Here is a 14,341-nt window from a genome sequence, read left to right as displayed (position 1 = left end):
CATCCTTTTGCATGTATCTGTCCAATTTTCCCAACACCATTTATTGAAAAGACTGTCTTGACTCCATTGTATGTTCTTGCCTCCTTTGTCGAATATTAATTGGGCATAGTGGTTTGGGTTGATTTCTGGGGTCTCTATTCTATTCCATTGATCTATATGTCTGTTCTTGTGCCAGTACCAAGCTGTTTTAAGAACAGTGGCTTTGTAATACAGTTTGATATCTGGTATTGAGATCCCACCTACTTTGTTCTTTCTGAGGATTGTTGCAGCTATTCGGGGTCTTTTTTTATTCCAGATGAATTTTTGGAACGTTCGTTCTAGATCTGTGAAATATGCTGTTGGTAATTTAATGGGGATTGCATTGAATCTATAAATTGCTTTGGGTAGTATGGACATTTTGATGATGTTGATTCTACCAATCCATGAACACGGTATATTCTTCCATCTGTTTATGTCTTCCTCTATCTCTTTTTTCAGTGTCCTGTAGTTTTCAGCATATAAGTCTTTTACCTCCTTAGTTAAGTTTATTCCTAGGTATTTTAAATTTTTTGGTGCAATGGTAAATGGGATTGCTTCTGTAGTTTCACTTTCTGTAAGTTCACTATTGGTGTAAAGAAATGCCATGGATTTCTTAGCATTAATTTTGTATCCTGCTACATTGACGAATTCATTTATTAAGTCTAATAATTTTTTGATGGAGTCTTTAGGGTTCTGTATGTACAGTATCATGTCATCTGCAAATAAGGACAGTTTTACTTCTTCTTTTCCAATCTGGATGCCTTTTATTTCTTCTTCGTGTCTGATCGCAATGGCTAGTACTTCCAGTACTATGTTGAACAGGAGTGGTGAGAGGGGGCATCCCTGTCTTGTTCCTGTTTTTAGGGGGAATGGTTTTAGTTTTTGCCCATTGATTATGATGTTGGCTGTGGGTTTGTCATATATGGCTTTTATTATGTTGAGGTATGATCCCTCAATTCCTATCTTGCTGAGAGTTTTTATCAAGAAAGGGTGTTGGATTTTGTCAAATGCTTTTTCCGCATCAATTGATATGACTATGTGGTTTTTCTCTCTCAATTTGTTTATGTGATGTATCACATTTATTGATTTGCGGATATTGTACCATCCTTGCATCCCTGGGATAAATCCTACTTGGTCATGGTGTATGATCTTTTTGATGTACTGCTGGATCCGATTTGCTAGGATTTTGTTGAGGATTTTGGCATCTATGTTCATGAGGGATATTGGCCTGTAATTCTCTTTCATTGTATTGTCTTTATCTGGTTTTGGGATTAGGGTGATGTTGGCTTCATAGAATGAGCTGGGAAGTGCTCCTTCCTCTTGGATCTTTTGACATAGTCTGAGGAGGATAGGTTTTAGGTCTTCCTTGAATGTTTGGTAAAACTCCCCTGTGAAGCCATCTGGCCCCGGGATTTTGTTTGCTGGAAGCTTTTTGATTACTGCTTCGATTTCCTCCATAGTTATTGGCCTATTGAGATTTTTTGATTCTTCCTGGTTAAGTTTTGGAAGGTTGTATTTATCTAGGAATATGTCCATTTCCTCCAGGTTGTCTAGTGTGTTGGAGTAGAGTTGTTCATAGTATTTTCTAACAATCCTTTGTATTTCTATGGGGTCTGTTGTTATTTCTCCTCTTTCATTTCTGATTTTGTTTATTTGGGTCCTCTCTCTTTGTTTCTTGGTGAGCCTGGCTAGAGGTGTATCAATCTTGTTTATCCTTTCAAAGAACCAGCTCTTGGTTTTGTTGATCTTTTGTATTGTTTTTTTGGTCTCTATGTCGTTTATCTCCGCTCTGATCTTTGTTATTTCCTTCCTTCTGCTTACAGTGGGCTTTTTTTGTTGCTCTCTTTCTAATTCTTCGAGTTGTAGAGTTAGGTCATTTATTTTCATTGTTTCTTGTTTCTTGCAGTAGGCTTGTAGAGCTATGAACTTCCCTCTCAAGACTGCTTTTGCTGTCCCATAGGTTTTGGATTGTTGTGTTTTCATTGTCATTTGTTGCCATGATGTTTTTTATTTCTTCTTTGATCTCACTGGTGACCCAGTCGTTGTTTAATAGCATGCTATTTAGTCTCCATGTGTTTGATTTTTTTGGATTGTTTTTGTTGTAGTTGATTTCCAGTTTTATGCCTTTGTGATCTGAGAAGATACTTGATATGATTTCAATTTTCTTGAATTTGAAGAGGCTTTGTCTGTTACCCAATATATGGTCTATCTTTGAAGATGACAAATGTGCACCCGAGGAGAATGTATATTCTGTGACTTTGGGGTGAAATGTTCTGAAGATGTCAATTAATTCCATCTGATCTAGTGAGTCATTTAGGATTGATGTTTCTTTGCTGAGTTTCTGTTTAGAGGATTTGTCCAGTGGAGATAATGGGGTGTTAAGATCCCCTACTATGATTGTATTGCTGTCAATCTCTCCCTTGATCTTCTCCAGAAGATTTCTTACGTATTTGGGTGCTCCTATATTGGGTGCATATATATTTACCAGAGTTATTTCTTCTTGTTGGACTGCTCCCTTTAGTATTATGAAGTGGCCTTCTTGATCTCTTTTTATGTCCTTCACTTTGAGATCTAATTTGTCAGATATAAGTATTGCTACCCCGGCTTTTTTTTCACTTCCATTGGCCTGAAAAACCTTTTTCCATCCCTTCACCATCAGTCTGTGTGCGTCTTTTTTTGTGAGGTGGGTTTCCTGTAGACAGCAGATATATGGGTCATGTTTTCTTATCCACTCATTTACCCTATGCCTTTTGACTGGGGAATTTAATCCATTTACATTTAAAGTTATTATTGATAGAAACTTGTTAGTCGCCATTTTTGTTCTTTACCGCTGCGTTCCTTCTTTGTTTCCTGTTTTTTCTATTTACAGCAGACCCTGTAGCATTTCTTGCATTGCTGGTTTGGTTGTAATAAACTCTCGTAGACCGTTTTTGTCTGTGAAGCTCCTGATTTGACCCTCAATTTTGATTGCTAGCCTCGCTGGGTATAGTATTCTTGGATTCAGACCCTTCCTTTGCATGACTTTGTATATTTCATTCCATTCCCTTCTTGCCTGATGTGTTTCTGTTGAGAAATCGGTCGCTAGTCTGATGGGGGATCCTTTGTAGGTAACTTTCTGTCTCTCTCTGGCTGCTTTTAAGATTCTTGCTTTGTCGTTGGTGTTTGCCAATTTAATTATTATGTGCCTTGGTGTCGGTCTTTTCGGGTTCATTTTGTTTGGGACTCTGTGAGCTTCTTGGATTTGTGTGAGTTTTTTCCTCCCTATATCAGGGAAATTTTCTGTTACTATTTTTTCAAACAGGTTTTCTATTCCTTGCTCAGTTTCCTCTCCTTCTGGCACCCCTATTATTCGGATGTTGTTTCGTTTAGCATTGTCCCAGAGTTCTCTAAGGCTCTCCTCCTGCTTTTTAATTTTTTTTTCTAGAAGCTGTTCTGTTTGGGTATTTTTTTCTACCTTGTCTTCTAGCTCGCTGATGCGGTCCTCTGCTTCTCCAAGTCTACTGTTGATGCTTTCTATTGAGTTCTTTATGGCAGTGATGTCGTTTTTCATTTCTTCTTGGTTTCTCTTCATTTCCTCTTGGTTCTTCTTCATTTCCTCTTGGTTCCTACACATATTGTTGAATTGGTCTTCCATTTTTTTCATCCACCTTATGACCATTACTCTGAATTCTTTCTCTGACAGGTTGCTTGCCTCCATTGCCTCCATTTCGTTTACTTCCTTTTCTGATGATGCCTGTTTTTCTCTCATATTTGGGTTGGTTCTTTGTTTCACCATGATTTCTCTTCTCAAGGTGTTTGGTTATGTAGTTCTCTCTCTGCTGCGCTGATTCAAAGGCACAAAATACAACACAACAAGGCACAACGTACAAGGCAACAAACTAAATGCATTCACGATATTAATAACCCCAAATAAAGGTGGCCCCCCCGAGCGAAGAGAATTAGGGGATATAGAAGAAAAAAGAGAAAAAGATTAAAGAGAAAAAAAAAAAAAAAAAGGAGTGCCGAAATGAGATTGGGAAAAGGGAGAGAAGAAAAAAAACAAAAATACAAAAAAAACAAAAAACAAAACAAAAACAAAAAAAAAGTAAGAGAATGAAATAGAGGTGGCGAAGAGGCTATTTGTATGGGGAGAGCGAGGGATTGGAAATTAGATATATAAGTAGGGTGAAATTTAGACAGTGGTTAGAAAGAAGGAATAGGTAAAATCCAAAGCAGGAATAGGGTAAGAGAAACAGGACAACAAAAGGGGAAAAGTGAGGAAGAGAGTTTTGGCTTAAGGGTAAATGTGAGCTAGAGAGAAATGATGCTAAAGGAACGATGGAAATAGTGTGTATAACACTAATCCCAAAATAAAATAAAGAAAAATTAAAAAAATAATAAAAAATAAAATGACACTTGAAAAAATGGTAAAAGGATAGCAATAATACTGGTTAAAAAATGTAGTAATTAAAAAGGTAAAATCAAGTGATGAAAAAAATAAAAAATAAAAAAAAAATAATAAAATAGGTTCTTAATGAAATGGTGGAAAAAGAATTAAAAATATATATATATATATATATATATATATATATATAAAAATATTCGGAAGTGAAGGTGCTTCAGATCTTCCACTCTTCTTTTTGGCACGCCTCAGTCCTGCCAGGCATTCAGGGAAGTGTTGAACTTCCCTGCGATACACTGTCCCTCCGTGCAGTAAACCACAGACCTGATTTTAAGGCAGCTTGTATTTGTTTACCAGACTGCCTTTATTTGTGATCGCAGAAGAGACAGTTCGTGGCTCTGCCTCTGGGTGGCAGTGTGTCTGGATTGACCTGCGAGGCTATAAGTCCTCTCTATCAGTAGGGTTTTTTTTTTTTTTTCCTCTATGGTATTGGGAACTGATTCAGGAAAGACCACTTCCCAGAGCTGGTTCCTTGCCACTGCCCGCTGTTTCCCAGGCTCCCCAAAAAGAACTTTCCCCTACAGGCTCTGTGAATGACCCCAACTGGGGAATCCCATGCACTGGGTTTAATAATCAAATGCACGGATCTAAGGGGAACTGTAACAAGAGCCTGATAGTTGTGCGAATTCGCAAGCCTCCACCTTCCAGGTCTGCGCACAGTCTCTGCGCGCAGTCTCCGCGCGCTCACTCGCCCCTGGCACCAAGCAGCCAACAGATTGGCAAAGTCCAAGGCTGCTCCCTTACATCCAGTCCAGCTATGGGCTCATTTTTCGCGTTCCCTTCTGCCAGCAGCCCTGTGGGGCCCCTTCCCCACTCGCGGGTCACGCTGGTCCCAACTGCTGCAGACTCTGTGGGGCGCAGATTCCGCCCCGTGCGCGCGCGCGCGAGCTCGGTCCTCCCTCCAACCCGAACTGCAAACCGCACCTTTAGGGGATGTCCAACCTTTCCGTGAGAAGAAGCAGTCTGAGTTCAGGCAGTGACGCTGCTTGAGATCCCTTGTTTCCAGGTGAGTAGCTGGTCTCTGGAAGCCGGCAACAACCACCCAAGATGGCGCAGTCTCCGCTGCTTAGCTGGCGCACCAGGAGAGGCTTCAGCCGCAGTCTCCAACCGTCCTTTTTTTCCTGGGGGTTCTCGGTCTTTCCTAGCTGCAGACAGTCTCTCAGCTGAAAATCCTCTGCCTATTCGGGCTGCATGTTACCCGTTTCAGCTGCTCACCCTTATCTGCTCCAGGACAAGGCAGAGGACACGTCCGTTTATACCGCCGCCATTTTTCCTCTCCTCTAAATCTAGATTATTTTTAAAATTTAGGCTGAGGAAAAGAGGAGCTGTATCTTGAGTAGATTTATCACACAGATACTCTTGAATATAATTTTGTTCAGGAAAGTAGATTAAGAAAACACTTACCACTTTGTCAATTTTCTGATGTTGACATAGTTTCTGGATATTATAGTATTCTTCACAGTTATCATGAAACTTTTACCTTCTTGTCATGTATACAGATAGTTAAATTGTATATATAGGAACATACGACTTGAGCTGAATATGGTGATTTCTTACTTCTTCAACTCACTAACTGATGAGGATACTTATGTATTGGTATATATGTGTCTGTGTATAATATGCACATACATATTAGAAATCTGAAACAGTTTTATTAGCCTGTGGACTAGATGGACTGCTGTTTCCAATAAAATGATGTATTATACTACCAACACCAAATTTAATAAACAAGAAAAAATTGAGACACTTTTAGGAAAGGGTTTACATTCAAGCACCTGAGTTTTCATCAGTGTGATTCATCATCTTGCACCCCCATGTGGTAAGGCGAGGCTGTGCTGTCCTGATCACAAGCCACAATGGTTACTCCCTACCATACCTATGTATGCCACTCCCCTGCTCTCCAGCTGTCAGTCCTTTGCTTCCCGCTTCCCACCGTGTTTGTAATTCCCACAGCTGGCCCATTGGAAGAAGAGCGGTTTGGTTTCCCTTCATTCAGTGGAGTTTCTTGCCTGACCTGGCCTCTCTCGCTCTTCAGGGAACTTTCTCTCGTGTCTGCCACTTTGGAAGAGCGAAAGGAAGATCAGTACCTGAAAATGACTGTGTGCTTGGAGACAGAGAACAAACGGTAGGTTGTGGGAAACCGTGAAGAGAAGAAAACTTAAGGACATTCTCCCGTGTTCATCAGGGTGAATCTAGAGGGAACCTGGTGGGCCTACACCCTTAGCCCCAACTCCAGAAGGGCTGCCTGCTTTTGCTAACAGGACATTTACTGAGATTTCACGTATATTGCTCTATTTCCTCTTCACAGAAGCCTTGAAAGGTAAATAAGACAAACATGATACCCTTGGCTAGTAAGTAAACAGAGACTTACAGAATTTGAGCAGGTTGCCTGAGCCATACAAGCTAGCAATATCAGACCTAGTAGCTTCTGTGACCTGAATAATTCCCAAAATTCTATCTAATAAAAGCATAATATGCAAATTGACCAAACTGTGGAACAACCAGTCAGCAGAGGGCGGGGCCAGTTACCAGGTGGTGCCAGGCCAGCCAAGGTGCATGCCAGTGGGCAGAGGGAGGGAATGGCAAGTGGGGGTAGGGGGGGTGGGGGTGACCAGTGATGGTGGAGGGGTGATGTGGAGGTTCTGTAACCATCCCCTGATTGGCCTGTCTGGTTGCCTCCCACAGAGGGAGGCCAGGCAGCAGCGGCGGGGTGATTGCGGCAGTGCCATCTCCTGATTGGCCAGCCAGGTCACCTCCACAGTAGGACATCCCCTAAGGACTCCCGGACTGTGAGAGGGTGTAGGCCAGGCTGAGGGATCCCCTGCCCCAGTGCACAAATTTTCGTGCACTGGGCCTCTAGTTTTACTGTAAAAGTTTCAGACATATGGTGAGGTTGAAAGAATTTTGCAGTGAACACACTTACAAATACGACCTAGATCTTGTCATTAACATGTTACCCTGCTTGCTTATCACATGTCCAAACATTCATGTTACCTTTATTATTACATCATACTGTCATACTGTTCTCCAAATATTCTGATTCTTTCTCATACCAAGTATTTTTCAACAAAAACACATTTATAAATTTCCTTTAAAAGCATTTCAGCTCTGTAAAATATTTAAAACAGCTAAAGTTTTAGAGTGCCTATGTGTATTTCCAAGTAGGTGGGTCTCTTGGTAGTAAAATAAACAGATCATTGGGTATTTAAAAAAGAGAAAATTAATTTAATTCCTGAGTGAAACCTGATGTCCATTTTGAGGAGTCTCCTCTTTGCTAGGAAAAGGCAGAGGTAACAGATGACGGTGAAACATGCAGAGGGTGGCCCTGGCTCTGATGCTGGTCACGTGGAATTGCAGCCGTGTCCACTGTTAGGGTCTGTCCCCTGCGTTCAGAGGTAAAGGTAGCTCAGGGTGCTGCAGGAGTGCAGGGAACAGGCAACTGGAGAGGTCAGATCATGCTTCTTAGAGGAGGAGGTGCTGTGCTCCATCGTGGAGTGGGAATCAGACAGGAAGCAAGAGCTGACTCGCATTGCAAAGCATTGGGTGAAGGTTGGGCAGATGGCAAATACCACAGTTGTTAAATTCATATAATACTCTCCACCTCACAAATGGCATTTTTAATTTCACCACCATCACCACCACAACGTAGGTAAAGATGTGTACTCGTTATTTATTTTATTTTATTTTTTAATTGTTTTATTGCTTAAAGTATTACAAAGAGTATTACATATGTCTCCTTTTTTTCCCGCCCTTAACAATCCCCTGGCCTCCCCTAACCCCCAGTGTCTTATGTCCATTGGTTATGCTTATATGCATGCATACAAGTCCTTCGGTTGATCTCTTACACTCCACCCCCCACTCCCCAACCCTCCCCGGCCTTCCCGCTGTAGTTTGACAGTCTGTTCGAGGCTGCTCTGACTCTCTATCTATTTTTGTTCATAAGTGTATAATGGTCTTTATTATTTATAAATGAGTGGGATCATGTGGTATTTTTCCTTCATTGACTGGCTTATTTCATTTAGCATAATGCTCTCCAGTTCAATCCATGCTGTTGCAAATGGTAAGAATTCCTTCTTTTTTACAGGAGCATAGTGTTCCGTCATGTAGATGTATCACAGTTTTCTAATCCATTCATCTGCTGATGGGCACTTAGGCTGTTTCCAGATATTACCTATGGTGAATTGTGCTTCTATGAACATAGGGGTGCATATATCCTTTCTGATTGGTGTTTCTGTTTTCTTGGGATATATTCCTAGAGGTGAGATCACAGGGTCAAATAGGAGTTCCATTTTTAGTGTTTTAAGGAAACTCCATACTATCTTCCAGAGTGGCTGCAGCAGTCTGCATTCCTACCAGCAGTGCATGAGTGTTCCTTTTTCTCCACATCCTCTCCAGCACTTGTCGTTTGTTGAATTATTGATGATAGCCATTCTGACTGGTGTGAAATGGTACCTCATTGTTGTTTTGATTTGCATTTCTCAGATGATTAGTGACTTTGAGCATGTTTTCATATGTCTCTTGGCTTTTTGAATGTCCTCTTTTGAAAAGTGTCTATTTAGGTCTTTTGCCCATTTTTTGATTGGATTGTTTATCTTCCTTTTGTTAAGTTGTATGAGTTCCCTATAAATGTTGGAGATTAAACCCTTATCAGTGATAACATTGGCAAATATGTTCTCCCATGCAGTGGAATTTCTTGTTGTTTTGTTGAGTGTTTCTTTTGCTGTGCAGAAGCTTTTTATTTTGATGTAGTCCCATTTGTTTATTTTCTCTTTAGTTTCCAATGCCCTAAGAGCTGTATCGGTGAAGAAATTGCTTCGACATATGTCTGAGATTTTGTTGCCTTTGGATTCTTCTAGTATTTTTTATGGTTTCCCATTGTACATTTAAGTCCTTTATCCATTTTGAGTTTATTTTTGTGTATGGTGTAAGTTTGGTGGTCCAGTTTCATTTTCTTGCATGTATCTGTCCAATTTTCCCAACACCATTTATTGAAGAGACTATCTTGACTCCATTGTATGTTCGTGCCTCCTTTGTCAAATATTAATTGAGCATATTGGTTCAGGCCGATTTCTGGGCTCTCTATTCTATTCCATTGATCTATATGTCGGTTCTTGTGCCAGTACCAGGCAGTTTTGAGAACAGTGGCTTTGTAATACAGCTTGATATCTGGTATTGAGATCCCACCTACTTTGTTCTTTCCCAGGATTGCTGCAGCTATTTGGGGTCATTTTTTATTCCAGATGAATTTTTGGAGAGTTCATTCTAGATCTGTGAAATATGTCGTTGGTATTTTAATGGTAAGTGCGTTAAATTTATAGATTGCTTTGGGTAGTATGGACATTTTAATGATGTTGATTCTACCAATCCATGAACACGGTATGTTCTTCCATCTGTTTATTTCTCCCTCTATCTCTTTTTTCAACATCCTGTATTTTTCTGAGTAGCGGTCTTTTACCTCCTTAGTTAAGTTTATTCCTAGGTATCTTAATTTTTTTTGGTGTGATGGTAAATGGGATTGTTTTTTTAGTCTCCCTTTCTGTAAGTTCACTATTGGTTTATAGAAATGCCATAGATTTCTTGGGGTTAACTTTGTATCCTGCTACATTGACAAATCCATGTATTAAGTTTAATGGCTTTTTGATGGAGTCTTTAGGGTTTTTTATGTATTATATCATGTCATCTGCAAATAAGAACAGTTTTACTTCTTCTTTTCCAATTTGGATGCCTTATATTTCTTCTTCTTATCTAATTGCCATGGCTCATACTTCCAGTACTATGTTGAACAGGAGTGGTGAGAGTGGGCATCCCTGTCTTATTCCTGTTCTTAGGCGGAATGGTGTTAGTTTTTGTCCATTGAGTGTGATGTTGGCTGTGGGTTTGTCATATATGGCTTTTATTTTGTTGAGGTATGACCCTTCTATTCCCACCTTGCTGATAATTTTTATAAAAAATGGGTGTTGGCTTTTGTCAAATGTTTTTTCTGCATCAATTGATATGACTATGTGGTTTTTATCTCTCAATTTGTTTATGTGATGTATCACGTTTATTGATTTGCGGATATTGTACTATCCTTGCATCCCTGGGATAAATCCTACTTGGTCATGGTGTATCGTCTTTCTGATGTACTCCTGGATCCAATTTGCTAAGATTTTGTTGAAGATTTTGGCATCTATGTTCATGAGGGATATTTGTGGGAGGGTATCTGTAGATGCCGCAGAAAACTGCTGGTTCCGGGTGTGTGGCCACTGTGACCTCTGAATGTCCCTCTCAGGTATGTTGGCAGTTACTGGGGAAATGGAACCATGTATGGTTGAGGGTAGTCATGGAAATGGGGCAAGTTTATAATAGTCTAGGAAACGGGGCAAGTTGATATTAATAGCTAGGGCAACGGGGCAAGTTGATATTAGTAGCTAGAGCAACGGGGCAAAGTTGATTAATAATACCTTGGTAACGGGGCAAAAATTGATTAATGATGTTTTATGTAGTTCACTTGTTTTAGTAACTGCACTTAGCAACAGTGATTGATTGTATAACTTTGAAGTAGATAAATAGGTAGCAACGGTGATCAAAAGGTGCTGTTGGCCATTTACCTGCTTCTTGTGTGGGTGTCTTATTTCTTATTTCTTTCTTAGGAGTTTCCTTCCCACAGTTGTTGCCCCGTGTGAGGAACTGTATTCACGCTGCACCAGGTGCCTTCCAAGAGAGATGTAGACTGTGAGAAGTCAGAGAGTGAGATCAGGAGGGGAATCGGCCGAAAAAGAAAGTGCTGGGTGAGTAGCCTTTCGTAAATCTCCTGATAAAAGCATGGGGAATTCCGTGACTAAGTTTCAACAGCTCTTTTCTTAGCTTATGCAGCAGCTGCTGCGGTCCAAGGGCTGCGATGTTAAAGATAAACATTTACTTGCTCTTATGGAGCAGATTCATTATCACTGCCCCTGGTTTCCAGATAAGGGAACACTAGAGGCAGAGGTGTGGAACCCTGAGGGCAGTACATTAAAGAGAGAGCAGGAGAAAGGCAGTGCAGTTGGAGGTTCTCTTTTAGGAACCTGGGCTTATGTGACAACTGCTTTGAAGCCCCTGCAACCCACTGCTCCTGCTGCAACATCGGTGGCTTTTGTCACTGATGATGAGATTGAGAAGGCAGATGAGGAAGGAAGGCAAATAATTTCTGATCTAACTAAGCCCCCTAAGTGGGAGGATCTTAAGCCAGGGGATTAAATAGTCCCTCCGACCTGGGTTATAGATGATGATGAAGATCCCCACTTTGAAAGTCTCCATTTTGGTACACCCCTTATACGACCAACAGCATCGCCATGGACGGCAGCTCGGCCTGGGCGAGCTACTGCTATGTCTTAGTGTTTACAGGAAGCAGCTAAGGATCCTGATCTGAGTGCTTTCCCTGTGATTATTAATGCTCAGGGGCAGCGACAGCATGACTACCTCCCCTACACCTTTTCTAAAGAGATTAAGAGAAGTATTAAGGAAAATGGTTTGCATTCCCCTTACACTCATGGGATGGTAGAAGCTATAGCTGGGTCCTATCACATGACACCATGGGACTGGAAAGTTTTTTGTAAAACATTATTGACTCCTGCACAACATGCTGTGTGGTTGAGTCTCTATAGGGAAGAAGCTGAGGTTCAGGGAATGGATAATTTAACTGCAGGGGTACCTGTAAGTGTAGATATGCTTTGCGGTACAGGGAGTTTTGCAGGAGGCCTCAACAGGTTACAATGGATCCGAGAACTTTCGATCAGACTTCTAGGATAGCTATTAAGTGTTGGAAGCAGGTTCCTGAGCACAAGAAACCAGGAGGGTCTTACTTAAGTTGTTGATTTTTCATCTGTTTCTTCTAGCTTCTTCCATATGTTATCGATTTTTTCATCTGTTTCTTCTTGCTTTTTGCAGAGGTTGTCGATTTTTTCCTCCATCCGGTTTATGCACTCTAGGACCCTTATTCTGAATTCTTTTTCTGTCATGTTGCATGCCTCTGTATTACTTAGCTGCTTTTCTGGAGAGTCCTCCTTCTCTTTCCTTTGGGGGTTTCTTTGTCTACCCATGTTTGATCTCACTGACATATCTAGACGTTGAGTCGTTCAGTGGTTGCTCCCTTGGTGGCAGTGACTCCTTGGTCTGTGGTTGCTCTTTGGGCGGTTGCGGTAGCAGCTGCTCTTCAGTTGGCAGCAGCTCCTCTGGTGGGTGCTGTTCACAGCTGTGGTGGCTCTTCTGGCTGGTGGGGCGAGGTTTCACGTACAGCTGCTGTTCCTCAGCAGAGGGTGTGGTGCTCAGGAGGTTGCTGTTGCTTGGATCTTTCCAGGGGAGTTCTGCTCTTCCCGGCTGCAAACCGTCTCACCAGCTGAGCAATTTCACCAATTCGGGGTGGATGTTACTAGTTTCAGCTGCTCACTCCATTTGCTCCAGGACACGACCTGGGACGCGTCTGCCTATACCGCCGCCATCTTCCGTCTCCTGGAATTTTCTTTTTCACCTGAGTGCCATGGTTTCAAGGTCCCTGGATGTATATGCTTCTGATAACAGCCACTCTCCCCTTTAAGATGGTGAGGTCTCTGAGGCAGAGCCAGCCACTGTGGGAGAGATTTCAGTAGCAGTGGAGGCTGCCCAGTTAGGGGAGCGTGATCCAGCAGTCTCCAACAGTCCCCTCTCACCTTCAATTTTGATTGATATACTTACTCAATAGAGTATTCTTGGATTCAGTCCCTTTCTTTGCATCATTTTGTGTACTTCATTCCATTCCCTTCTGGCCTGATGTGTTTCTGTTGAGAAATCAGTTGATAATTTAATGGGAGATCCATTCTCTCTCTCTGGCAGCCTTTAAGATTCTTACATTGTCGTTGCTGTTTTCCAATTTAATTATCATGTGTCTTGGTGTGGGTCGTTTGGGGTTCATCTTGTTTGGGACTCACTTTGTTTCTTGGACTTGTGTGACTTTTTCCTTCCCAAAGTCAGGGAAGTTTTGTCATTATTTCTTCAAACAGGTTTTCTATTACATGTTCAGATTCCTCTCCTCCTGGGAGTCCTATTATGTACTTGTCATTTCATTTAGTGTTTTCCCGAAGCTCCTTTGGACTCTTCTCCTGCTTTTTCATTTTTTTTCCTGTTGCTGCTCTGCTTGGATGTTTTTTTCTGTCTTATCTTCTAACTTGCTTATTATGTCCTCAGCCTCTTCTAATCTATTGTTGAAACCTCCCATTGTGTTTTTTATTGCAGCTATGTTATTCTTTATTTCCTCCTAATTCTTATACATGTTGAATTTCTCATTCAGACCTTTGAGCATCCTTATAAACCATTGATGGTGAACCGTTTGAGCTCAGCGTGTCAGCATTTTGAAAAACCCTAACGTAACTCTGGTGCTGTGTCACATGTAGAAATTTTTTGATATTTGGAACCATAGTAAAACAAAGATTTATATTTTGGTATTTATTTTATATATTGAAATTCCATTTAACAAAGAAAAATCAACCAAAAAATGAGTTTGTGTGTCACCTCTGACATACTTGTCATGGGTTCACCATCACTGTTATAAACCACTAGGGGCCCGGTGCACAAAATTCATGCACTGCGTGGGGGGGTGGGGTGGGGAGGGAGTGTTCCTCAGCCCAGCCTGCCCCCTCTCACATACTGGGAGCCCTCAGGCATTGACTCCCATCACCCTCCAATCGCAGGATTGACCCCTTGCCCAGGCCTGACGCCTCTGCCAGAGGTGTCAGACCTGGGCAGGGGACCCTCATTTCCCCCCATCACTGGTTCTGCCCCCAGCCCAGGTCTGATGCCTCTGGCCCAGGAATCATGCCTGGGCAGGGGACCCCCATCTCCCTCTGATCGCTTGCTCCACGCCCCCGCCCAAGCCTGATGCCTCTGACC

General features: G+C 41.6%; 1 protein-coding gene across 1 annotated transcript in view; it reads left to right on the top strand.

The window, feature by feature from the left end:
* LOC118666507 (biliverdin reductase A-like) overlaps positions 1-11,328 on the top strand; it is a 60,867-nt gene extending 49,539 nt beyond the window's left edge. The window contains exons 7-8 of the mRNA XM_036328948.1: positions 6,413-6,584; positions 11,092-11,328. Of these exons, the coding sequence (XP_036184841.1) occupies positions 6,413-6,584; positions 11,092-11,170 (251 nt within the window). The 3' untranslated portion in view covers positions 11,171-11,328. The remainder of the gene's footprint in view (positions 1-6,412; positions 6,585-11,091) is intronic.
* The last annotated feature ends 3,013 nt before the right edge of the window (positions 11,329-14,341 follow it).

This window comes from Myotis myotis, unplaced genomic scaffold, assembly GCF_014108235.1.
Source record: "Myotis myotis isolate mMyoMyo1 unplaced genomic scaffold, mMyoMyo1.p scaffold_m19_p_11, whole genome shotgun sequence".
Taxonomy (NCBI): domain Eukaryota; kingdom Metazoa; phylum Chordata; class Mammalia; order Chiroptera; family Vespertilionidae; genus Myotis; species Myotis myotis.
Note: the sequence above shows the minus strand (reverse complement) of the source record. Positions and strands in the feature narration are given on the sequence as shown.